Source organism: Vanacampus margaritifer, chromosome 16, assembly GCF_051991255.1.
Source record: "Vanacampus margaritifer isolate UIUO_Vmar chromosome 16, RoL_Vmar_1.0, whole genome shotgun sequence".
Taxonomy (NCBI): domain Eukaryota; kingdom Metazoa; phylum Chordata; class Actinopteri; order Syngnathiformes; family Syngnathidae; genus Vanacampus; species Vanacampus margaritifer.
This window is the reverse complement of record NC_135447.1, coordinates 17,718,732-17,743,933: the sequence shown is the minus strand read 5'-3', so window position 1 is coordinate 17,743,933 and position 25,202 is coordinate 17,718,732. Positions and strand designations below refer to the sequence as shown.

The following is a 25,202-nucleotide window of genomic DNA, read 5'->3' as shown; positions in this document are numbered from 1 at the left end:
CCCCTACAAAACATTATTACAGGGTCGCCACAGTATTTCTTTTCGCCTTTGAATCCATCCTGCTCGCCGGGTTGGCCCTCTAGTGGGCCAGATTTTGGCCCACGGGCCTTATGTTTGATGCAATGATATATGCCAGTCTTGTCTCTTTTTTCTCTTATTCTTCTCCTAACCAACACATTCACTGTCATACAACAATTGGCAGACATACAGTACAGTACGTTCTGTAGCATCAGTACCTCGTTTATTAACATTTAAATCAGTCTCGTGATGTGTTCTGTTTCCTGTCCTAGATATTTTTAGGAGAAATGATGACCTTCTTTCCGGATTGCAGAGGCCTAAATTAAGCTGTTTTCAATGGATTTTGAGCAGCCTATGTCCAAATGCAAAGCCATACCAGTGTCACTCCCCATTATTTGTAAAGCAAGGATACAGACATTTTCAGCGCAATCTGTGAATGCAGCAACATACTTATCTGTCAAAATAAACAGACATAAGAGGAATGCATCGCAGCCAAGTGCACAAATAAGTTTAGATTATTTCAATTTTGAAAGGGGCTTAGTTTGAAGACTGCCAAATGCATTTCTCCCTTTTAGATGGTAAAGTACTCCCATAATAGTAAGTAAATGACTACAACACATTTGCTGCCAATAAAATCCTGACTATAATGAGTACCCGTATGCTAAATTTGTATTGACCTTGAATGTAAATAAAGCCGGAATGTTGCAATACTATGGCAACGATTTTGTGTGAGTCCTCAAGGAATTAAAATGCGATATTGATGATGTCATACAAAACATTGGATACTGCTTGGGTCCTCCTGTTATGGAGCCTTGTTACAAATGTTCCCCCTGCATCCCGATTCCGATGCAGTGACGTCATGTTCAATCTTTTTCAGCTGCCTCAAGGGTGACGCCACTTGAGTCGGCAGAGATGTAAAGAAACACTGGACATGATATTCTGTCTTATATTTTTTTACTTAATACACTTTTATTTATTTCCTTCCAAGGAATCGGACATAAGAGGGGATCATTTGTGGCAGGAGAATGCCGAATGTATTCAGGTAGATCCCTATGAACAAAAATCAACCTGTTGCCTCATTATTGAACACATTTTAGTAAGGTGGAGAACATGGGCAGGCATTGTAATGTAAAGAAAGTGCACAGCCTAAACGTTAGCCACTCTCCTCTTTACATTAATATGCCCCTCGTGTTCCATTCAGACACAGATTTGTTTAGAGTGCACCACCCATAATGAAAGCAAATAGAGAGACAAATATGTGACAGTTAATAGAATTATGGCAACAGCAAATTTCCAATACAATGAAAAACCTTGTCAACTGACCAGGTACTCTCGATTTACTGTTTCCAAGATCAACGCCAGAGAGAAAATGTAAGCAGTACCAATATATGTATTTTTCCGCAAAGGCCATTGCCTTTTCGTTTTCACGATTTGCTCATACGTCGCAATCTGCACAGCCAATAACAATAAAATGACCTTGGTGAAAAAAGAAAGATCATGCCTGATCGACAAGTATTTGAACCCGCGATTACTAACGCAGAATTGACATCTAACGTCAGCACACCAATAATTTGAATAGAACAACGCTGGTTGCAGAATCCAAACGTTGAAAAGACCTGTTGTTGACAGACAAGCCCAAACCCACTGCGTAACTTTGGCTTATCATCAAGTCAACCCGGGAGGGAGCGAGGAAACCATTACGGTTCTCTCTGTCACCCTTGCAGTCATGTTTGCAGTCATTAGTCAATAATTAATTCCAACCTAGTATCTGAGATCACAGTAACAGGTTTTAATGGCATCATGTGGTAGAGTAAACACGACAATCTGTTGCTGCAATCCGCCAGGGAAGTCGAACCGTGGGGCACGTTGGGATGCCGAGCCAGTGGGGTGCTAGTTCAAACCCCGTCGTACAATACTGGGAGGAGATGCTGTGCCAAATATATTTAGTTAAGTCATCCAAGGGGTGTGGGTCAGGGGAAGATGTACAGGCGCCTCCTCACAACCATTTCTACATTTCAATACAATGACCCATAAGGGGCATAATTAGGCGGTGAAGTGAGCAGAACTGAACGTCTTTAAGATGGATCAATTCAACAAGTCATAGAAAAAGAGTTTAGCGGCTTACCCATTCTGAGATCTGCTGCTTCTCAAGTCCTGTGTCAGATCGCCATCAATGCCGGGGTACAATCTCTAAAGGGATTCTTAACATTAGCCTCGGCATAGGTGCGAGCGTAGTGTTAAGGAATGCGGCCAGTGAACCTTTTTCACCGGGGTCTGTTTCAAAAAAAGATTTCACCGCAGCGTCCGACCCATGCCTGCAGCTGGCCACAGCCTCAATTGTCTGCGAAAATGCTAATGCAGACTCTCAGTGTTTTCAGTGAAAGGCGGCACGCATTGTTCGAGCCTGCATCGGTGTGAAGGAGGAGGGGGGGTCTTCCCTGCCGCATCACCCTTTTCACTGCTCTCATCCATATTCATCGAGTGGCCTGTCCATCTGCGGCAGCGCGCCGGAATGACACTTCACTCGGCCAATGGCTGGCCTCCTCTTGCCGCCGCGTCATGTCCCCGCCCCCCAAAGCTCGTCCCAAAAAATTGAAATTTCTTCCCATACTCCGCCTCTTTTGACGCAGCACTATAAAGTATGGCAGTCCCTTCACTCACTTTTTTTGTGGAAACGGACAAGGTGAAGCAGTGAGTCGGAGCGCTTTCGGCCATGAACGGGGAAGCGTGTGGCGTGACCTTCAACGGTGACTGAAGCCATGTATTGATAAGATAGATGATGAGGAGGAGTGATCGGAGACAGCGTGCCATACGCCACCCACTCGCCTTTCCCCCACCCCCAGTCCCTTAGACCGCCATGTTTGAGAGGGCGGAGGGGCTCATCAACCATTGCAAATGGCAGTGCCGCAGAATGTTGGAGGGGGGTGATGAAGCCAATCACTACGCCTATAAATCCCACACCGAGCGGTATCTTAAGAGAGCGCACATAAAGACTGCAATGTGCGTGTGGACACAGCGGCTCAAGCGTCATTTAATAGAACATTCCAAAAAGGAGGTGCTCTTGCATCATCATCATCATCCGTGAATCGAGGGCCTAATATTGGTCTTGGAGAATTCCAGAATATTCGACCAGTGTCATATAGACACAGCTCCCTCGTAGACTCCATCTATCTCTCAATTTGCTCTGTCTTCCTTCCTATCCCTCTCTCTCGTTCTCTATTTCACCGCCACCTGGCAAATTCACAGTCCGCTCACGTCACATCGCTCTGCAAGGGCACCTGTGTCCTTCCCACCCAAATATTACAAGAAAAAAGAAGCACATCTCACATTCCTGTGCCAACCCCTCTATTAGCAACAATAGATGATCACTTCTAATCCAAAAACGAAGCATTTTTGTATATTTGTACACACTTGCCAAGCAACACTTTGGTCACGAGAAACGAATGAAATCTGTGCGTTTTGAGAAGAGGAGAGCAATGCTGATAAAAGAAGACTGCTCAGCCTCATTCTAAAGCACAACCAGGGGGGCTCAGCTGTAAGAGCAAGGGCTCTCTTTTCTTTGTTACAACTGACAGTCATGTTAATGATCAGTTGGCTACAAGGAACATGATCAATATCAAATGCAGACAAGAAGTTGGTGATTATAGTGGCGGCTCAGAACCACCATGCAGTCTGTCATATTGCGACCCTATCTTTATGCAGTAACACAAATTAACATTGGAGTGATTTAATCAAATAGTGGATCATTTGTAATGTTTCATGCATCTTCCACGTGACAGTCAGCAAGATAAGAAAGAAAATGAAGGTATGGATGGAGTTATGAAAATACTCAAGAAGCAAGCCCTTCATAGTGAAAACATATTTTTATTATTCACTCACCTACTTCTTGTGTTATTTATTAATACTTTTATTTACTTACTGACATATATTTATTAATTTAATTTTGTTCTACCTGTCTTTACTGCATGACTGATTTTTAATCCATGTACTGCACTTTGTATACAGCGATGATGCTTTAAAGTACTTTATAAATAAAGTTGGGTTGACAATATGAGACGTGGTGACGTGAGAACCACAGTAGCGATTTTGCCGGCCTGACCGAATCTGCACATTTGAGTTGGAGCTTGAGCCTGGTTTGTTAAAATGTGATCAGCACAGAAAGGGCGTCAGGCTGTCAGTATCAAAGTAAGCAGTCATTTACAGCTTTCTAAAGGAATCAAATGGCCCTCGTACTTGCGTAGCATTAGCATTAGAGGTGTTTGGAGCTGCCGCTTAATGCTGGCAACAGGGGCCGTATAATACAATGTCACCGCAATTAAGTAGATTTTATTGGATTTTTTTTGCATCCTTAACTACCGTTTGAACTTGGTTTCAAGACGACGGTACGTTGCTGTGACGACGAGTCAAGTCAGCCATTACGCCATGGCGCGCTGCCGGTAACAACTTCAAAATAATAGCGTATCAACGCATTAATGGCCATGTATTATTGGTAGAGTAATGTTCATTTTGAAGTTAGCCTCACCACGTGTTACCGTTATGAACAAGTGTTGCTGCGACTGTCTTCCGAACAGTGTACACTAAGTGAATCCCGGAGGCATAAAATTTCACGTAAAAAAGGAAGAAAAAAAAACATCTCGTACTGTGCTGGGACAAGACATCTCGTGGCGTTCTAATCTCGCAAGATTTCGTGATACAAGATCTCGTCCCAAGCCTACGACCCATGAAATATTACACTATTAACCATTTGCACCGACGTCACGTGATCATGTGACTGCCCTATGACGGACGGCGGAGGGAAATTATTGTTGAATGGAAGTGGACGTGACCCGGAGCGACTTAGTGACTTAACGACTGTTATTTTACAAATTAAAAGTTATTATTGCCCATAGAGCCATGGAATCTATTACTTCAACCGAAGGTCGCCTGTCAGTCGAAGTTGCACATTCAGTCGGGACTCATAGAGCGCAATAGTTAATAGTTTGAAAACAGCCCTTACCTTCTGTTGCATACTGTTTTTACCAAGTTAATCAAATCGCCGACTTTGTCGGAATTCACAGCGCACGACCTATATCAGTCTCTTCTCCTTACACCGGGGCTGATTTAAAAGCTTGTCGCTGGCTGAGTCTCTGGGACGAGATGCTACGCTCACACCAGGGGACAATATACCTCATAATGCAAAGGTAAAACTTGTTTTTCATGCTAACTGACTGATTTTTACACAGTACGTTCTATATTGAAACGCTGTGATGATGTTATGTTAATATGTTTACTAGCATGGAACAAATGACTATGGCAAGCTATGGAGTAATTTCATGAATATGACTACGGCTCCAGAGTGAAAAACTCCAAGCACAAAAGACGAAATCCCCCATTATTAAACAGTCAAATGCACTTAATAGTTTTGAAGAAGGTGCATTTTAAAACTAAGCTGTGTGTTCGTGCAGTTGGAGTGGACGCTAACTGTCTGGCTCGTTAATGAGATTTGAAACACCCAATTCGACACCTCTGTTACAATCTTTGTTAGAGTGTACGTTTACTATTAAAATGTATGAACATTTATCTACTAATTACAACATTTATCTACTAACCTCGCAAAAAATGATGGCTGCAAATCCGTGAATACTTTGTGGGCCGCCAGTCCTTTCTGTTGTTTGCTGCTATCCATCGACGTCGTTTGACTTCATTAGTAGGTAGCAACATTTGGTTTACTCCTTTGTCTGTCTGTACAACCGACTGCACAGCAAGATATTACTATTTTATAAGATAATCGATTAGATAAAGGACTTTACGCTGTACGAGATTCAATGGTTACAATACAGGCAAGTGGTTCTTTTGCCGTCCAGCGTCCCTGAGGGGGCGTTCCCATGAGGGCTGATACGTCATGTGCAAAAGGTCAATATGATGATTATTGTAAATATAATCATGACGAAAACATTGGGGGGTATGGTTGAAGTTAAAAAAAAATAAAAAATAAACTAAGTAAAGCAACCAAACTGTTCTTCATGAACAGTCAGGAAAGTTAATCTATCTATAATGTAGGGATAGACTGATACACTGATTACCAGGTATCGATATCGGGCAACACCAGGCCTTATTTCAAGGTGTCAATACTCGCATATTGGTTGCCCTTTTGTGGCCGTTTTACGATCAGGAACTAGAAGTTACTAATTAGAAGAATAGAAAGTTGCCATTCATCTCATGCACTTTTCAGGAAAAATGCTATATTGGGATGGATAAGTCTTTCCTTAAAAGTTGTATCTTGTTTTGGGGGGGGGGGGGGGGAACTGTATGTATCAAAAGTACTAATGGTATCGGTAGCATGTATTGGTGACTAATCAAGAGTTGAGTACTCGGTCTAAAAAAAAGTGGCATTGAACATCCCTAATATTCATGTAAGGTAATCACAATTTATGTGAATTGCATGCACATTTTAGAACATGTTAAATAGACAATGTTCAAGTTAAAGGGTACATTACATAACAAAGTATCTAACTTGGTAAATGGTGTTATGTTTGGAAAGAAGATCGTTAGTGATGAGTGCCAACTGTAATAAGATTCTTTTTACAGTGAGGTAACTGACCTCAATTGTCTTTTGTGCTTTTCATTAGTGATGGGGAAAATAACGGATTAATCAGCTGGTAAAGAATTATTTCAATTGATTGATGACAATTGTTTACTAAGACAAAATGGAGTGCCCTTCGTGGCTGTAATGACATCATCACCTGTGGGCAGCTGAGCTACATCCACGCAGACCTCCACTTTAGCAACTGGCACGGAAATAGGAGTTCAGAACATTGAAAGGGCAAATAGCATTCCATTAAAATAACTTTTGAAAGTAAACAATTTGGAAATGACAATAAGCTTTGTGCATGAGCAATGTTTCTGATGGAAGATTATTATTATTATTAATATTATTATTAATATTATTATGGCAGCACTGGATGGATGACTGGTTAGCACGTCCGCCTCCCAGTGCAGAGAACGTGAGATCGAGTCCGGGCTTCTGCCTTCCTGGGTGGAGTTTACATGTTGTCCCCGTGCTTGCGTGGGTTTTCTCCAGGTACTCCGGTTGCGTGGCAGGTAAATTATGCACTCCGAATTGTTCATAGATGTGATTAAGAGTGTGGATGGTTGTTCGTCTCTGTGTGCCCTGCGATTGGCTAGCAACTAGTTCAGGGTTAACCCCACCTACTGCCCAAAGCCAGCTGGGATAGGCTCCAGCGCCCCCCACGATCCTTGTGAGGACAAGCGGTTAAGAAAATGCATTATTATTAATTATTATATGCAGTGGATGCTCTGTTTACAGTGAACTTTTAGCCAGATGTCGGACTTAACAGACTCACAACGCTACTATAACTGTCAACCCTATTCTACTGACTTATGATTTCACATTTAACATAATTCATATTTGTCAAGGGGGCTAAAGCAAGAAAAAGATTTATCTTTTTTTCTCGGCGCAAGATCTTGAGGATTTTTTTGTATCGCACGGCAAACCACAACTGAACAGCGAAACAGATGGTTAGGTGGAGTGAATACTTCAAATTTTCATCTCCTTCGCTTTTTTTTTTTTTTAAAGACTTTGCATAATATTACGTCTGCTCTGAATGGACCCATAAGTATTAGGCGAGGAGGGGGGCTGGATTGATATTCAAAAACGACCTGCCATAAAGAGGCCACTGTGTCAAGGCGTGTTGAAGTAACAACCGCAAGACACACGCACACACAAACACGCGCACACACGCACACAAACCAAACTGCCCCCACTCCCCAAAAGCGCCAAGTGCACAGGTGCAGCATAGCGGGGGTTTGAAGACACGGCTCGAATCTGCATTCAAGCTATACGCGGGGTTGTTTTCTAAGCAGCGGCCGTGTTCCACAAGTGACTGCAAACGCGTTGGCGCCGATAGGTATGACGGAAGAATCGCGACGGAAGGAGCTGCTTGTGAACATCTCCTTCTTAATCTTACCTCCGATGTTGGTGCGCTTGGTACAGCCAGCCTCCTCCGCCGGAGTTTCCAGCGGCCGCTTACGGGAGTCCGCGTTGTCCGCGTCCATGTGGCTCTGCTGCAGGTTATGGAGGTTAGCTGCTGAGTATATGCCGTTGTGGTCCATTGCTGCTTCGCCACCACCGGCCATCATCTTTCCCTCCCCCGGAGCTGGAGATAAATTTGTGCTAGTCCCTTACTCACACATACACACGCGCGCGCGCGCACACACACTCACTACCAGCAGCACATGATGACGCGCGCCGCCAAATGAACAAGTTTTGGGACTCGGGGGGTCTTCACTTACTGCTGTCCCTTGCTGAGCTAAATATAAATCGTATTGAGTGAAAGGCGCTCTCCGATAGCACTACTATCCTATCCTCATTCACTCCTCATTGTTGGTGCGCACCCCCCTCCCATCCCCAAAACAAATACAATAAACAATATATTTAAAATCGGCGACAGTTTACTGAGACGCTTTGGAATTAAGCTCTGGGGAGAAAATATTTGTATCTTAATTTTACGCCATTTTTCTACCAGGTCCTCGAGTGTGAGAAGTGCAGCTGTTGTTATTGTTGTAAGAGAGCGTAAGAGGGAAATGTAGTTGGAGAGCTCAGGAAAGAGCCATAGTGCTACCGACCGGCCAAATTAGTCACGACCACACCACACAAATATTGGAGTACAATTTCATGTAATTGTAAGTCCCCTAAGTGCAATTTGATGTTTTATTTTTTGTTTTAAATAATTCTGTTGAACGTTTGCATTGGCTAATAATATTCATAATTTTTTTTGTTTATTATTACTTTTGTTAGATCGAAGTTATTTCTGTGACCACTTTGGGTTTTATTTCATCAGCAAAGGGTAGCAACAATTTTGGCCATGATTCTGGACAAAAATTATGGGCATTGATGGCGCACAACCTTTTGAGGCAATCCAGTCCCAGAATATAACAAATCCTCCTCCATGTTTCACATTAGCCCTATAATACCAAACGTATCATATGACGTGACGTTCTGAGCCCTCTATTTTATATAGTATAATATTTTTTCAATGATGGTACAGCCATTTTTTGGGCGATTGATGATTGACGGGAAACTCTGAAAAATTGATGAAGCATCGACGGAAGGGGTTTATCTTCATCCATCAATGTAATTGTCCATCCTGGACGCTCATTTACTGAGCAATTGACGAATGGCGGGATGAAGGTTTGGCTTAAAATATTGACGGGGTGACATTGACGGAAGGGTGTCCCGACTGTTGACGATTGCCAAATGACAGACGCTCAAAATTCATTGATGTGCCCACCTCTGATGAATCCACATGCAACGGAACAGATAGTGTTCCACAGGGTACAATTCTGGGGCCTCTGCTTTTTATTGGTATTATATCTGTGACCACGTCCAGGGAGGTTGGAACATCAAGTTGCTTGGAGATGGAGCCTTTACCTTTAACCGACTTGGTTTTAATTTTCTTTCTAATCTCCTAAAACAACTGTCTGGTCCAAGTTTTGATGCGGTACACATTCATGACACCACTGACTATTTATGACCATTAAAATATACAGACTGAAGAAACCTGTGATGCTAATTAGAGGACACATGGTTGAACATGTCTCTGTGGTCAATGATTTTCAACCTTTTCTAAAAGTACCATCATTTTTGGCCAGACTTGTTTCACCAGTTGTTTTTTGTTTTTTAATAATTCTGTTAAAACAACTAAAAAGCAAGGTTTGGTTTTTAGTTGTTTTAACATTGGTTTATTTTCAATAAATGTGAATTTATTGTTTGTTATTTTTGTAACCAGCTGTGAGTTATTCTTTCATTAAAAGAGTGGTACCCACAACTTTGTCCTTGTGTAAATGTTTCTATTCACTCACTCACTCCATCTGTGGTTGTTTTATTTATTTATTTATTTATGTATGTATGTATTTATTTTAATGTAAAACAAGCAGGTACAGTATACCTGGATTGTAATGTTGTTTGTATTGTTAAAGTTATAGCAGTTTCTCTCAAAAAAAATTAGTGTAACTTTTTAAGAATTTTATTTAGGCTAATGGCACAGCAGAAGTATTTGCAAGACACAAAAATATAAAACATTTGATGTGATGCCCTAAGGAAACTAATCAGACAGTATTAAGTTACCATTTACAATTGCTTAAACCAATTTTCCTCAGCCATGAACCAAATATTTTGATTTGAGAGACAACAGTTATACTACTGTATAGGCATCCCACCATTTGCAGTGTTGAGCTATAAAAACAAAGTACAGAAGCTTTCTGGCTTGTCAATACGCATTTCCGCAAATCCCGGTCTCGCTTTTGTATGATTTGCTTACCAAGAAAATGAATGAAAATTAAGAATTATATTTAGAATTATATTGTTCCCACAGGTATTTCATGTTAATTTATAATAATTAACTTTAAGTTAATGTTTATGTTTCAGAGAGCGGCCGTCTTGTGCTATTGTTTAATACTTGAGGAAAAGGAGAACAATTTGGTATTCTATTAATTGTAACTACTGACCCCGACCAGCAGAGGGCAGCGTTCACTGTTTTGTGTGCATGGACTAGGGGGAGCTTCGCATTCTAAAGCGAAGGAGAGTCACACGCACTGTGGAGACAGCCGGGTACCATTAACCATGAACCATTAAATGAATTATATTTTGTGTTTTTCAGACACTCAAAATAAAAAAAACACAACAATTACAGGGATTACGTCAGCGAATATGTGCAAGGTACAATGGAATGTGAAGACTGTCAAGGCATTCTGGTGAGAAATGTAATGCCTAGTGTCAGAAAGCTTGATCTCAGTCACAAGTCATGGGTCTTCCAACAGGTTAATGACCTGACACACAACCAAAAACACCCAAATGATTTGGGCAACACACCCTTCAAAACTAAGACAACTGAAGCAGTTTGGGCCAAAATACCTATTCACAAGTGCACAAGCAAGTCTCTATGACACTAACACAAACCGTTTAATTGCAGTGATTGTCTCGAAAAGGTTGCGCAACAAAATATGAAAAGTCATGAGTACCATCATTTTTGTCTAGGCCATTTTCATGAGTTGTATATATATAAACAAATCTGTTGAGTGACAACTCAAAAATAATGGCTAAGTTTGATTGTTTAAATTTAAATACATTTTATTGGGTTTTATTTATTGTTACTTTTGTAAGTTTCAATAAATATCAGTTGAGGGGTTTTCTTTCATTAAAAGAGAGGCAACAATAATTTGTGTCATGTCCAGGTAGCATGGAGAAACAATGCAAGAAAGACAAGATAATCATTGCAGTCCGTGAGTACTCAGAGCTACACAACGCGCTTCCAATACTGGGACTGAGCAGTCTTGGAGAATGGTGAGTGAGAATGTTGGCCCATTTTATTAGTGTATTTCGCTGTCGGGCCAAAACCTCATACGTCAATTTTTTTTGCTTGTGGCTACCTGGTTGGACAAGCAATATTTATACTGTAACGAACTTGGTGTGTTATGTGTTCCGGTGTTGCCCATTTCTGTTTAGCGGTCTTATGTCCGAGTGTTTCTAAACGCAACACATGTCTCGCTATGGACGTTACGTTCGGGTTGGATGCGTGTGTTTCTTGCTCGCCGCTCGTGATTTGTTTTCTGTTACGGCTTCGGCCAACAGTAGCAGCTTACTCAAGATAAATAAAAGGGTGAGATACCAAATAATGTTTGCTGGTGGCATTCTTGCAAGATGTCACAATACTTTTTTGTAGGATAAAGTGTGTGTGTGTGTGTGGGGGGGGGTACCCCTATGGATTAACAGAGTAAGGCTCAAACCAAAATTGGAATCCAGAAGGAAACCTGACTGCACAGAATTTTAAAAACATAGCCTACTGTAAAAACATAATTAAAATGAATGGACAGAATAAAACAGCTTTTGTATCACAACTGTATATGCTTAAATTCAATGGACAGTGACTCTGGTGTGTGCTCACTCGTGTCACGTTTGTGCTTGTAATGCAATGCAATGCAATGCAATGCAAAAAAAAAAAAAAGCCAAGTAACTCGATTAACTCGTAGTTACCATTGTAGCATACTGTAGGTTCGTGATTACTTTTCATTTGCCAAATAAACTGTGACTTGTTCTGACAACAAAAACAATCACTAGAAGGCCCATGAAAAGGCTATAAAACATGTAGAGGTAGAGTAAATGTCTGGTCTCAACGCTTTTACATCCCATTGAACAAATATACAGCTTGTACACCTTGCACCTTGGAGTCCATTTGCTGGCCATCACATGCACTTACACAATCTTGTACAGTCTTCTCCAAACTTTACCGAGATATTTTTCAATAGAAATTGCTCTCAGCACTGGGTCAAACAAAAATGTTTAAAAAACGTATGAACACTGAAATAATGATCTTTTCTCACGTCCCTAATTATGTTTAATATTTATGATAGCCAGAATGTTGGATCTGACCGATTTGCTGCTTCACTAAAAATCTATTTTCTGTGAGCTGGACAAAGCACATGCACATTAAAAGTCATGTTTGAATCAAAACATTTTGGGGGGTCAGATTATTATTATTATATACATTTGTAAGCACATAATTAAATGGCAAACATATTGATACATCTTTTGTAAAATTGTGACGGTTTAACACCAAAACACAGTTTGTTAATTTGAAGACGTATGTAGTGTGAAGTCCTCCTTGGGTATATCCTTTTCATGGGTATGTTGACCGTCGGTTGACTTTAGTTTGATAGACAGGGCTGCCACCCTCCTGGCAAGACGCTCCAGGACCAGATCAGCAGTGCTGGTCAGACTATGCTACAATGAAACAGAGAACACACAGTTCCATCCCGAGTTACGTGACCATCATCTGTTTTCCAAGAAATATATTTGGAAGGTGTGTTCAATGTAAGGTGGCCTTGCTAACTAGTCTGTTGGAGCTGGCTCCCTGCCACATTCCAAAAACATGCACATTAGGTTTAAGACTTTAAATTGCCCGTATGTGTGAATGGGATTTGTTGTCTAAATGTGCGCTGCGATTGTCTGGAGAGCTTATTGCTATTTGCCAATTGCCATACAGTGTCTGTCCTGGTTGCTCAGTGCAATATAGCACTATAGGTCTCCAATGAATTTACAATAAGGCCACTCTTCTTCTTTTTTAAATGTACACATAGCTCCAGCATACCCAACCCTTTACAACAGATTGTTGTCAACAATTTTGTGAATGCATGTCCCTCGCATTTAAGGCAATGTAAGAAAATTAGCCATTTGGTCTGTTGTTTGATGACTAAAAAAAGTTGAACCATATACTTAATATATTACACTGATATAAACATTGACAAGACGAATGTGTTCAAGTAAATTTAAGACTCACATTCTATTTACTGCGACCAGACCATGTGTTTATATAACAATTCCAATTAGTGAATATTATGGTATTTTAAAATTGTGAGTTAAAATGTGACTTAAAATTTTGCCTGTACAGTTTCAAGTTGTTATGATGTTGACAATTTACAGAAAACATTAAATTCTTTATTAAGGAATAGACAGCATTTGGAGATTACACAGCTTTCTGGAACGGTCTGTCCCCAACTTTAGAAGCACCATATTGGATATTATTCTCCAGGTAACCATTTAGGGCAGCAATACACTTTTGCACTTTCGTGCTGCGTCGGTGAGAAATTCAACGACACAGAACGAACACTGGCATCGCTGTGGCTTTTATTACAATCATAAATCTCTTGAGTGGTTTGTGCCACGTACGTACCTGTAAGATATGCAGTCCCTTCAGCGTGAGGACAGCCAGCTCTCTCAAACCGTCCCCCGTCAGGTCTAAGTAGATGATTGACAGCAAAGGACTCTTGAAGCTTCGTCGCCACAACAACTCAAAGCGTTCTTCTTCTCCTGCTGCCCCATGATGGAATTTATAACAGAGAAGTTCCTACACAGGTGGATGGAAAACAGATTCATCTACCTTCTCTCAAACATCCATTTTTTACACTGTGTGACCGCATTTGGGTCAAAGGTGAGCTGAAGCTTATCCTAGTACTCTAGACCGGTCACCAGTCAATCGCACAATGCTACAGTACATTTTTTGACAAGAACACATGTGGAGACTTGTGTTAACTTTCTGAACCTGTCCATATGTTCCCAGCAGCACCTCCTTCTGCCCATCAAAATCCAGGTCGATAACCAGAGCACAAAGCACCGCATCCCACTGGTCACTGTCAGTGAGGCATAGCGACTGGGACAAGCCTCTCTCATGGACATTTCTGGGACACACAAAACGATGATGCATTTGGGAGGGGCCCTGGTGTACAGTGGTACTTTTTCATTCATGACCAAAACATGACAAATGAGATGAGATCATCACCTGTAGACAACTGCCATCTCTATTGTGCTAGTTACTAAAAGATTGTAGCCTTCCACTCCGAAACCTGAAAAGAAATAAAGACTTTTCAATATTAGTATCCATTTTAATGGTAGTGGACACATCTGTGTATCATTCGTTCTTTCCCCTTTAAACTGGCAATCAATGAGAAAAAGGGACTGATTAATTTGTTAATTTAAAAAAAGAGGCAGTGGCCATCTTGGTTTGCCAGATTTCATAAATTCCTATAGTGTTTGACACCATGAATGCAACACTTCTCCACGTTGCAGGACGTTGTTTTGAAGTATGGCACGCGACGCTAAAAATTGGCCGATGAGTCCCCTTCAATTATGGGCCAAAACAATCGGCCGATTGGGCCAAATGGCCGATTATTTTCCCCTTCTAATGTTATAATGGAAGAAAATAGAAATTTCCGATGCTGTGAAAATATCCTAAATGCACCATTTTGCTTGCGTAGCATTAGCAACTAGCAAGTGTGTAGCGTATGTTATTCTGGTTATTCCGTTGTCTCCCAAGCGTCCTTTAAGCAGTTAACTGTAAAACTAAACACACGACAATAAGAATAACATCCACTGTGTTTTTAAATACAAAACATGCTTTGTTTTTAAAACATCGCTAGCCTAGCACTAATAGCGGAGTGAGGATCCCAGTCAAATGCTAACCGGAAGTTTAGCATCAACTTTGGGAGTGTTTTTCCTTCAAATATCTACTCTATATACAGTGCAGCAGTTGCAAACAAGTAAGAATGGTTTTATTATTGACACATGAATTTATACCTTGTATACTTCACGTCACAAAGTTCCTCGTACATCTTTGTACAATGTTTGAATGAAGAATGAAAATAACATTGTTGTAGTGATTTACCCAAGTTTACTACATCAGTGAGTTGAAAACAATGCAAGTGGACAGACGCTAACAGCCTATCATTTGTATCAAATGTAATAAATGACGCAGAAATACAATAACACGTTCGTCCTTGATATAATATGGCTGAAGGATCATTTGATAAATCCAAGTTGTGTTTCCAAGTGATTGTGGTGGCTAAAAAGCTAACACATTACAGTGTCTATATTAATGATCGTTACCAAACTTACCGGTTGCGTAAATCTGACCAATTCAATATTACATTTAAATTCAGTATGTTCAATTTTTCTTTTTGTATTTTTGATTTGATTGCTCATTGAAATGGAAAGGACTAAAGACACAAAGAATGTGACAAATGTTTAAATTAGATACTTTTTTCTCCACTGGGCAGGTCCGACTCTGTTTGGCCGATGAGAGGGAAAAGCAGCACAATAGAGATTGGACTGTCGAACTCAACACGCCAGCTCTGCAGAACCTCTGTTCAAAACACAATGTATCAATTTACTAAAAACATGTGTACTCTTTAACTAACACAAATAGAATAATTGTTGGTTGGTTATGTACCCTGAGCATCCCCACAACAGTGTGTAAATTGCCTTTTGAGAATTTGCAGGCATTCAGAATTAGACAGTAAGAAAAACACCCAAAATTTTTTGGGATGCACCGAAATGAAACTTTTTGGACAACACCAAAAACCAAAAATGAGAAATGCATGGCCGAAAACCGAAACGCCGAAAAAAATGATACCCATTTTTTATTATCATTGCATTTATTATAAATAATTAAAATTATAGAATTCTTATAAAATGTTTAGGCCTATTTAGCACGGCCATTTTAACAAAGCACAATATAAATTGAAATGTGTCCACACCACAGACATCAGAGACATGTTGGCGAATGGTACATTAAACACCAAACGCGGGTTGAGCAACGGATAATTTTCTGGCGGTGCAATGGGCTCTTTGCGCAAATCCACTACTTCCCTGAACTCAGTACCACTCCTTAATTTTCTATTTTGATCTTCTATCATGATTGGACAAACTGATTAATCCAGGTGTGCCTGACCTCAGTAACCACGACGACAAATGTGCCAGACACAGCTGGCCACAAACACCAGTTTGTCCAATCATGAAAGACAGGAAATGAAGGAGTGGTATCGAGTTCGGGAAGTAGTGGATTTGTGCAAAGAGCCCATTGCAGTTTATAGTCAATGTACAGTACTTCGCACCAGCGGGCACGGATGCGTGCGGTGCGGATGACGCATTTGTAGGCTATTTGGAGCAGGACACGGCGCGGTACACTTAAAATCGGCACATTCACATATTCACCAACGTTTAAAAATAAATAAATTTCTTCGCAAACGGCTTTGGGAACGGACTGCAAAGTCACACACGGTGTCCTGTACAGTTCTGTGGTCACCCGGAGACAGTGGTGTTTAGTTGTTTAAAACTGTTGATAGCAATAGTGCTAACATTAGCTAAAGTATTTAGCACGGCCACCAGAATGCAAGTGAAAAAGTGGAAGCGCTCGAAGGGCTCTCATCAAAAAAAGAAAAGAAAAAGAAGGCGCTGCAGGAGAAAGAGTGGCTCACCTGTAGTGCAGTACTCTGCAGCGCTCTCTTTTTCAACATAGTTTACCAAGCGACCCTCTCCTTCGCCGGTGTGCACAATGAAGCTGCCGGTACTTAAACGCCAGCAAGCAGCAAGGCGGACACTCAACTCCCGTGTTTGGTGTTTAATTCAAGCTGACGCTTGCAGCTGTTTTTTTTTGTTGTTTTTTTTGCTTGCGTCACCACAACATCCTCTTACAGCCATACAGACGCTCCCCAACTTACGAACGAGTTACGTTCCGAGCGATCGTTCGTAAGGTGAATTTGTTCGTAAGTTGCTTCAGTGCTATATTTTGTATTATAATTTATGTTTAAAGAGAATACGTACAGTACTGTACTACGTATGTTAGAGAGAGAGAGAGAGACACACACACAGTATGTACATGTACATAATAAGATAAATAAAATGAAGTTTAACTTACTTTTGGAAGATGTACTCGATGCTTAAGGATTTGATGGAGGAGGAGGAAGAGGAGGATTTTATATCATGAGAGGTTCTTCGTCGTCGCTGGAATGGGCTTCAAAAATTACTTCCTCCTCCGTAACTTCAATGTAGGAAGAAGTTGAGGGTCCAGGAGAAGAAGATGAGGGTTGATGAGTATCTTCCTTGGAGGATTTACTAGAAACTGGCCGAAAGAAGCGATCTAACGACGATTGCACAGTTTTCTTCTTTTTTCATCATAAATGATGCGGTAGCACTGTATGGCATCATTCAATTTATTTGCAACCTATGTGCAACGTTCAATATTTGGGTCTTGCTGCTCGAAGAGTGCGATGGCTTTATCTATGAGCGACAGGCGTTTCTTCTTCTTCCTCCTCCTCGACACGTTGCTGAGCCTCCAATGCTGGGTGAGCTCTCACAGCGCCAAGCGTCGGTATTAGCGGCGGAAAGAAGCACTACAGTACTCGGAAAAAGGTGCGCAATACAAAATCTAACTTACAGCATCTCTTTCCGAACATTTTTTGACATGCGCGCAGACATGTTCGTATGTACCGTTGTTCGTAACTCGAATGTTCGTAAGTAGGGGAGCGTCTGTATTCTTGAATTAGAATTTTATTTCGGCCAAAAATGCACATTTTTGCCCGAAAATTTTTGGTGGCCAAATATTTGGTGCATCACTAGAAAAAATGTCTGATGCCAATGCTAATGTCTGGTGTGGTCCACCAATCCTAAACACTTAAATTGCTCATTCTGGGTATATTATCCCTCCGTATGATGTTAAGGCTGCCATTTTCAGGCAACTTCCCCATTACAATAGATTTGTATCAACAGCTCACAAATTCCCATCGCAGGGCTCGTTCTCTATGACCCTTTTCGGAAACAGTAGAGCTGATTCACATAGAAACCACCCCACTAAATATCTCAACCCAAATATTGTGAGTAGTTGAACCAGGCCAAATCAGAGACTGAATTTCATTTCTTGGTGTTGCGTCACCTGGCCCATGCTGTTTGACCAGAGCAAGTCCAACACAGCCGTTCCGGCAGCCAAATGCAGACAGTCTTCGGCCACCAGGTATGCACAACATGTCCATCCATAGCACACTTTGAGGAGGGAGGAGACACAACAGTCAAGAAAAAACTGAATGTGAACTTTGTTGTAAGGAAGAAACCAAAACCAAAAACTGCTGTTCTAGTTCAGTCTATTCTTTAACAAATTGCATCCTTGTTCTCATAAGATGTTTAGCCATTGGCCATGATGCATTTTAACTCATTCACTCCCAAAAACGTATAAAAACGTTCTATTTTAAATATTGCCATGGTCCCAAAAACATATTTATATGGCGTGTTTTTTTTTATGCTAGAGCATACAGAAGGCTTTTATGCAGCCTCTAATGTGAATAGGTTGCTTAAAACAATGGTAGTTATTACAAAAAACGGCCAGCAGGTGGCAGCAGAGTATAAGAGATCAGCCATGTTGCAACAAGCTCTTTTCCTCAGTGTTTTCAATAGGTTTGTGAATAATGATGAAACTTAGTATATTCTATTGATAATTGTTGCAAAACTAAACCATACGTGTGGACACACAGAAGCCCCCCCAAAAAAAGTTAGACTAACTTGCTGGGCAAGTTCTGTAGCTCTGGAAAGAGTCTCTCCACGGGCTGCTCTTCAAACTGGTGGAGTGAAGCATTCTGTTGAAAGCAAAAAAAAAGATAAATGTACATTAAAAAATTCTAATGGGACCAAACAATACTTCATAGAACATTTTATTGATGAATTAATGCTACAAATCAGCAAAGAAGAAATAAGTTGTGCTAATACACTTATCTAACCCGTTACGCCAAACATCTTGTCCAAATATGAGATCACTATCATTGAAAGAGCCCAAAACACACACACGCACACACACGCGCACAGACCTCCTTGTACAGGTGTATCCTCTGGTCATGACCACTCAGCAGAAACACCGTCTCTCTCCCTCCATCATCACTGTGAACTCTAATAAAGAGGATAAACAAATATATGAGTTATGGCAAAAAAATATCTGTAATAAGTAACGTAACTCATCACAATAGATGTGGCTCTAAAGTGCCTTGCTAGTATTATTTTATTAGCATTTTTTGAGAGAAAACAGTAATCTTCAAAACAATATATTGAAACTTACTCAGTGTGGTAGAGCTGGAAGGGCGTGAATTGCAACTCCAGATTTAGGCAACTTTCTGTCCAGACAGTCAGATTAACATAAATTTATGACGCATAATTTCATTTGGGAGGGAGATTGAGTTTAAGTGGGCACAGGATGACTCACGTGCAATTGACTCTAGGTTGAACTCTGAGCCAGGCTCATAGTCGCAGTAGATATTCAGGAAGGGGGTAGCTTTGTCACCAGAGTCCTGTTAGAAGATTACACTGATTTAAATTGTCCACTCAAGCAAAAATAATGGTGTCTTATGCTATATTTACCTTTATGAATGTGATGCCCACCACAAGGCCTCTTTTGGGTGAAGACTTGTTGAACGCATCGATTGATACAATCTCTGCATCAACTAATTAGACAGGAAGAATATTTATTTAAATAAATCACACATAGTAAGTAATATACAAAAGTCAATGGGTGTACTAATACTGTTAAAAGGGTTTATTTTATTAATGCTGGGAGGGAAGTTCACTACTGATTAGTTCATGTCAAGGTAAACCACAGATTGCTATTTAATTTAATGCCGTTGCCAAAAACACACACAAATATATCTCGTTGAAATGGTTTTGATGCATATTTTCCACATATTGGACTAAGTCGTTCGGGTCTACCTGGTATGTAGGTGAACTGAACTTCTTTGGCCACGGGTCTTATTTTCTGCTGCAGTTCCTGATATGTGAAGCTGACCACCTTCCCTTTGAGTGTAGCCGCGAGCAGCTCCTGTTCCCCGGCCTGACACAGTCCATAAATGTTACTCTGAGAGGAGAAGCGACTAAAACTGTCCTCTGCGAAAGGATACAACTCTCCGAACATGATGTAAGACGTCAACAAGCTGCCCAGTAGTAACCGTCACCAGTTTAATAGCTACTCCCGTCCCATAGTGCTCTTAAAAACAACAACATACCTTGTGTATAATTATTTATATATTTTTTTAAATTTTCTTCTTCGTCGTCTTCTTCGTCGTCTTCTTCGTCGTCTTCTTCGTCGTCTTCTTCTTCTTCTTCGTCGTCGTCGTCTTCTTCTTCTTCACTGTATCAGATCGGCTAACCGACGTGTCTACGTGGCGGCCATGTTACCAGGGACAACCTTTCCATTAAAGACAGTCACATTACAAGAAAGCGATGAGAACTTTGGCTTTATGCTCTTTTTATTTTTTTATGTTTTCATTTAAATATTCCCCTGGCTGTTTTTCTTTGTTTGTTTGTTTTTCCTGTATTAATAACGTGTTTGTGTAGTGTTTACAATTTGTTTTTGTATTCTGTTTGAAATTGTTTAATAAAGTTATATGAAAAAAAGACGTCTCATTGACGTTGAAATTAAGTCATAACCTGCTAATTTTTCAACCGATTTTATGAGGCAATAATTTTAACTCAAAATCTTTTGACCTTTCTTATTATTTACAAATTTAAGAGACTCAACGTAATGATCAATCAAAAATGCTTTAAAGCACATTGTGCCGGCATCCTTTGTTTTCATTTTGCTTGCTGTCCAGGGACATGGCTTTTCTCCTACCTTAGCGTCACCGCCCGCAGGTGTCAGAGCGATGTCTTAGTAGTGAACAGTTATTACACTCTTCTTATAACTTATAAATTAAAATGCCAAACATTTTAATTCTCAAAAAAATTCTCATTCCTGCTCTAAATTGTGCATAGGTGGGAATGTGAGGGTGATTGGTTATATGTCCATTTGTGCCCTGTTTGTCTGTGATTGGCTGGCGGTCGGTGGGACGCCATCTAGTGGAGGGGGCGCCAAATTGCAGGGCAAACAAAAAGATAAAAAATACCCTCTGGTTTTCTAAAATAAAATATGTAAATGACCCTGCTATTATTTTTGGTTTTGCATTTTTGTATTGCAGAATTGCTCCTCCGTGAGTCATCACCATATCGTGGTGGTGAGGTTTGCGTGTCCCAATGAGCCTAAGAGTTATGTTGTTTGGGGCTTCATGCCCCTGGTAGAGTCACCCATGGGAAACAGGTACTAGGTGAGGGACCAGACAAAGCATGGCTCAGAAAACCCCTATGATGAATGACAATTTTGGATCGCAGTTTCCCTTGCCCGGACGCGGGTCACCGAGTGGGCCATGTTCCGCGCCTCCAATGTTGAGGCGGCTGATCGGAGCTGATCGGAGCTGTGGCCGTAAGGTGGTTGGTGCCTGTCGTTGCGGCAATCATAGAACCAGCTGGTGGACACCAGCGGTAAGGGATGCCATCAAGCTGAAGCGGAATGCAGCTTCGGTAGTAGCTGAGGCAAAAACTCGGACATGGGAGGAGTTCGGTGAGACCATGGAAGACTGCTTCGAAGAAATTCTGGTCCACCATCCCGCGTCTCAGGAGAGGAAAGCAGTGCGCCATTAACACTGTGTATAGTGGAGATGGGGTGCTGCTGACCTCGTCGTGAATCGGTGGGGAGTATACTTCAAAAACCTCCTCAATTTCTTCCTTTGAGGAAGCAGGGTCTGGTGGGCCAGACATATGAGGCCCTGAGGTGGGCTCTCCTATCTCTGGGGTCGAAGTCATTGAGGTGGTTGGTAAGCTCCTCAGTGGCAGAGCCCCGAGGGTGGATGAGATCCGCCTGGAGTTCCTAAAGGCTCTGGATGTTGTGGGGCTGTCGTGGTTAACACGCCTCTACAACATCGCGTGGACATCCGGGACAGTGCCTCTGGATTGGCAGACCGGGGCGGTTGTCCCCCTTTTTAAGAAGGGGGGCCGGAGGGTGTGTTCCAACTATAGAGGGATCACACTCCTCAGCCTCCCTGGTAAGGTCTATTCAGGGGTGCTGGAGAGGAGGGTGTGTCGGGAAGTCGAATCTCGGATTCAGGAGGAGCAGTGTGGTTTTCGTCCCGGCCGTGGAACAGTGGACCAGATCTACACCCTCGGCAGGATCCTCGAGGGTGCATGGGAGTTCGCCCAACCAGTCCACATTGTGTTTTGTGGACTTGGAGAAGGCGTTTGACCGTGTCCCTCGAGGAGTCCTGTGGGGGGTGCCTCAGGAGTACGGGATACCGAGCCCCCTGATACGGGCTGTTCGGTCTCTGTACGACCGATGTCAGAGTTTGGTCCGCATTGCCTGTAGTAAGTCAAATTTGTTTCCAGTGAGGGTTGGACTCCGCCAAGGTTGCCCTTTGTCACCAATTCTGTTCATAACTTTTATGGACAGAATTTCTAGCCGCAGCCGAGTCTTTGAGGAGGTCCTCTCTGGTGGCATCAACATTGCATCTCTGCTTTTTGCAGATTATGTGGTGCTATTGGCTTCTTCAAGCTGTGATCTCCAACTCTTGCTGGAGCGGTTTACAGCCGAGTGTGAAGCGGTTGGGATGAAAATCAGCACCTCCAAATCTGAGACCATGATCCTCAGTCGGAAAAGGGTGGAGTGTCCTCTCCGGGTCGGGGAAGAGATCCTGCCCCAACTGGAGGAGTTCAAGTATCTTGGGGTCTTGTTCACGAGTGAGGGTCGTTTGGACGGTACAGCGTCTGCAGTGATGCGGACTCTGTATCGGTCCATTGTGGTAAAGAAGGAGCTGAGCCGAAAAACAAAGCTCTCGATTTACCGGTCAATCTATGTTCCTACCCGAGCTGTGGGTCGTGACCGAAAGAATAAGATCCCGGATACAATCGGCCAAAAATGAGTTTCCTCCGCGGGTGTCCGGGCTCTCCCTTAGAGATAGGGTGAGAAGCTCAGTCATCCGGGAAGGACTCCCTGTCGAGCCGCTACTCCTCCGCGTTGAGAGGAACCAGTTGAGGTGGCTCGGGCATCTGGTTCGGATGCCTCCTGGAGGTCTCCCTGGATAGGTGTTCCGGTGGGAGGCCCCGGAGACGACCCAGGACACGCTGGAGAGACTATGTCTCTCGGCTGGCCTGGGAATGCCTTGCGATCCCGTCGGAGGAGCTGGTTGAAGTGGCTGGGGAGAGAGAAGTCTGGGCTTCCCTGCTAAAGCTGCTGCCCCCACGACCTGACCCCGGATAAGCGGTAAATGATAGATGGATGGATTGTATTGCAGAATTGCGTTGTTTTATTGTGCTATTATAATATAGTTGATACTTTTATTTTGAAGGATACAGGAAAATGTCTCATAAACCGGTAGAAACTGATGTAAGTAACCGAGTACTTAGTAGCGCCATCTTCCAAGTGCAGAGAAGACGTGTGCGTGCCACAGGAAATGAGAGAAAACTGAAGTTTACAAATAATTCAGTGAACGATTCTTTAGCACCTGGCTGAGAAGGGAAAAAGGTTCGTATTGGAGCAATGTTTCATTGTTTAACTAATGTTGCTATATTTCATGTTCATTGTGTAATTTACTGCATAGTAAAACGTTACCGTTTTTGCCCACTGGAGTGTGCTAACGGTCCTTGGTAAATATTTAGCAATACTATTGCTCAAGATTCTATTTTATTGACTAAGAATCTGTATTTCTGTATGGTTTATTTTTGTTTTAAGGTATTTATAAAGGCAACAGGCAAGGTTAAAATGTTTATTTACAATATAAATTGTACTCAAGAGATTGTCAAGGCTATAAAAAGTAATAATTTAAGGCAAGTAATTTATAGTATATGGTAGGGTGGACAAATGTGTCCTCTTTTGGAAGTACACGCCATTTTCAGTTTTATAAATTCATGAAAATGTCCGGTTAGTATTGCGTGACTAATAGGAGGTGAAGTACACTGTGTAACTGCGACTGGTACCACAATTTCAAGGCAAGTGTCCTCTTTTTATGGAAATGGGAATATGGTCACTCTAGTATATGGCCTAAATGTCTTACAATTCAAATTATTTATTTGGGGACCTTCTGCATATATGAGATTAAAATCGATGAATTACATTAATTAATTACTAATCATGTAATTAATTAGATTTTTTTAATCGCCTGACAGCACTATATACATTTTTTTTTTTAAATGTGCAGTGATGTGATGATAGAACACTTTTTTACATGGAGTCCTCAAGTTACGACAGAGTTCCGTTCCTACACTGGCAAATCGTGGCGATGTAACCCAAATTTTTACTTAAACAAAAGGATACACAAAACATACCGTTTAAGTTTGTAATGGCAAGTGTGTTCACACAAAGGAAGGTTGGAGGATCAGTTGGAGAGACCACCTTTATTTCGACCGAGGATGTTACAAAATGTTATAGAGTATATATATTTTATTTATTTTACATTATTACATTACATTATTTGTATATGTTATATTATACCACATATATATTTTATATAATAATTATTTTTTTATGACTTCTAGTCCAAATAAATATGACACCTGAATCTGACCTGTTGCTGCTGTTTACAGTGAAGGTAGAGGGAGGGGTCGCACATCACCTCAGAGTGTTAGCGCTACTGATAAATGGAGGGCTCGCTTATGTCGTTGTCTATACATCAAAAAACTTTACAATGAAAAGGTCCAAGCCCTCAGGTACTGCATTAAGAAAGCGGCGAAAGGAGGAGGAGGAAAAACGGGCCCAGGGTAGAGGCATGTATGTAGAGTCAAATCTACACTTTCGCTTAGGGCACCAAATCACCTAGGGCTGGCCATGGGTGCAGGATTCATGGGTCAGCTAGAGGACCCTGAATCAATGGCAGCTGATCAATAAAGGGTGCATTGCCACGGGCCCAACACACATGCAAATTTTTTTGAAGTAAAATAATAATAATAATAGTAATACAAATATTAGTAAAATAAAAAAAACATTTCAAAATATATGTAGGCTATATCTATTTGAATTGAACAG

The 25,202-nt window shown here is 41.4% G+C and overlaps 2 protein-coding genes across 3 annotated transcripts in view; both read right to left on the bottom strand.

The window, feature by feature from the left end:
* nova1 (NOVA alternative splicing regulator 1) overlaps nucleotides 1-8,289 on the bottom strand; it is a 39,188-nt gene extending 30,899 nt beyond the window's left edge. The window contains exon 1 of one of the 2 annotated variants that reach the window (XM_077546904.1): nucleotides 7,986-8,289. In XM_077546904.1, coding sequence (XP_077403030.1) covers nucleotides 7,986-8,157 — 172 coding nt within the window. In that variant the 5' untranslated portion in view covers nucleotides 8,158-8,289. Of the gene's footprint in view, nucleotides 1-2,143; nucleotides 2,461-7,985 lie in introns of those variants that run through there. The other variant, XM_077546905.1, reaches the window with a different exon arrangement.
* Nucleotides 8,290-11,140: 2,851 nt separating this feature from the next.
* kptn (kaptin (actin binding protein)) lies at nucleotides 11,141-20,376 on the bottom strand. The gene is made up of 12 exons (XM_077547391.1): nucleotides 20,090-20,376; nucleotides 19,745-19,827; nucleotides 19,590-19,674; nucleotides 19,446-19,500; nucleotides 19,201-19,279; nucleotides 18,899-18,972; nucleotides 18,279-18,385; nucleotides 15,606-15,710; nucleotides 14,352-14,415; nucleotides 14,115-14,250; nucleotides 13,746-13,919; nucleotides 11,141-12,796 (listed from the first exon to the last, which is right to left on the bottom strand). The coding sequence occupies exons 1-12, from the start codon at nucleotides 20,289-20,291 to the stop codon at nucleotides 12,644-12,646; spliced, it is 1,317 nt and encodes a 438-aa protein (XP_077403517.1). The 5' UTR covers nucleotides 20,292-20,376; the 3' UTR covers nucleotides 11,141-12,643.
* Between the last annotated feature and the right edge of the window lie 4,826 nt (nucleotides 20,377-25,202).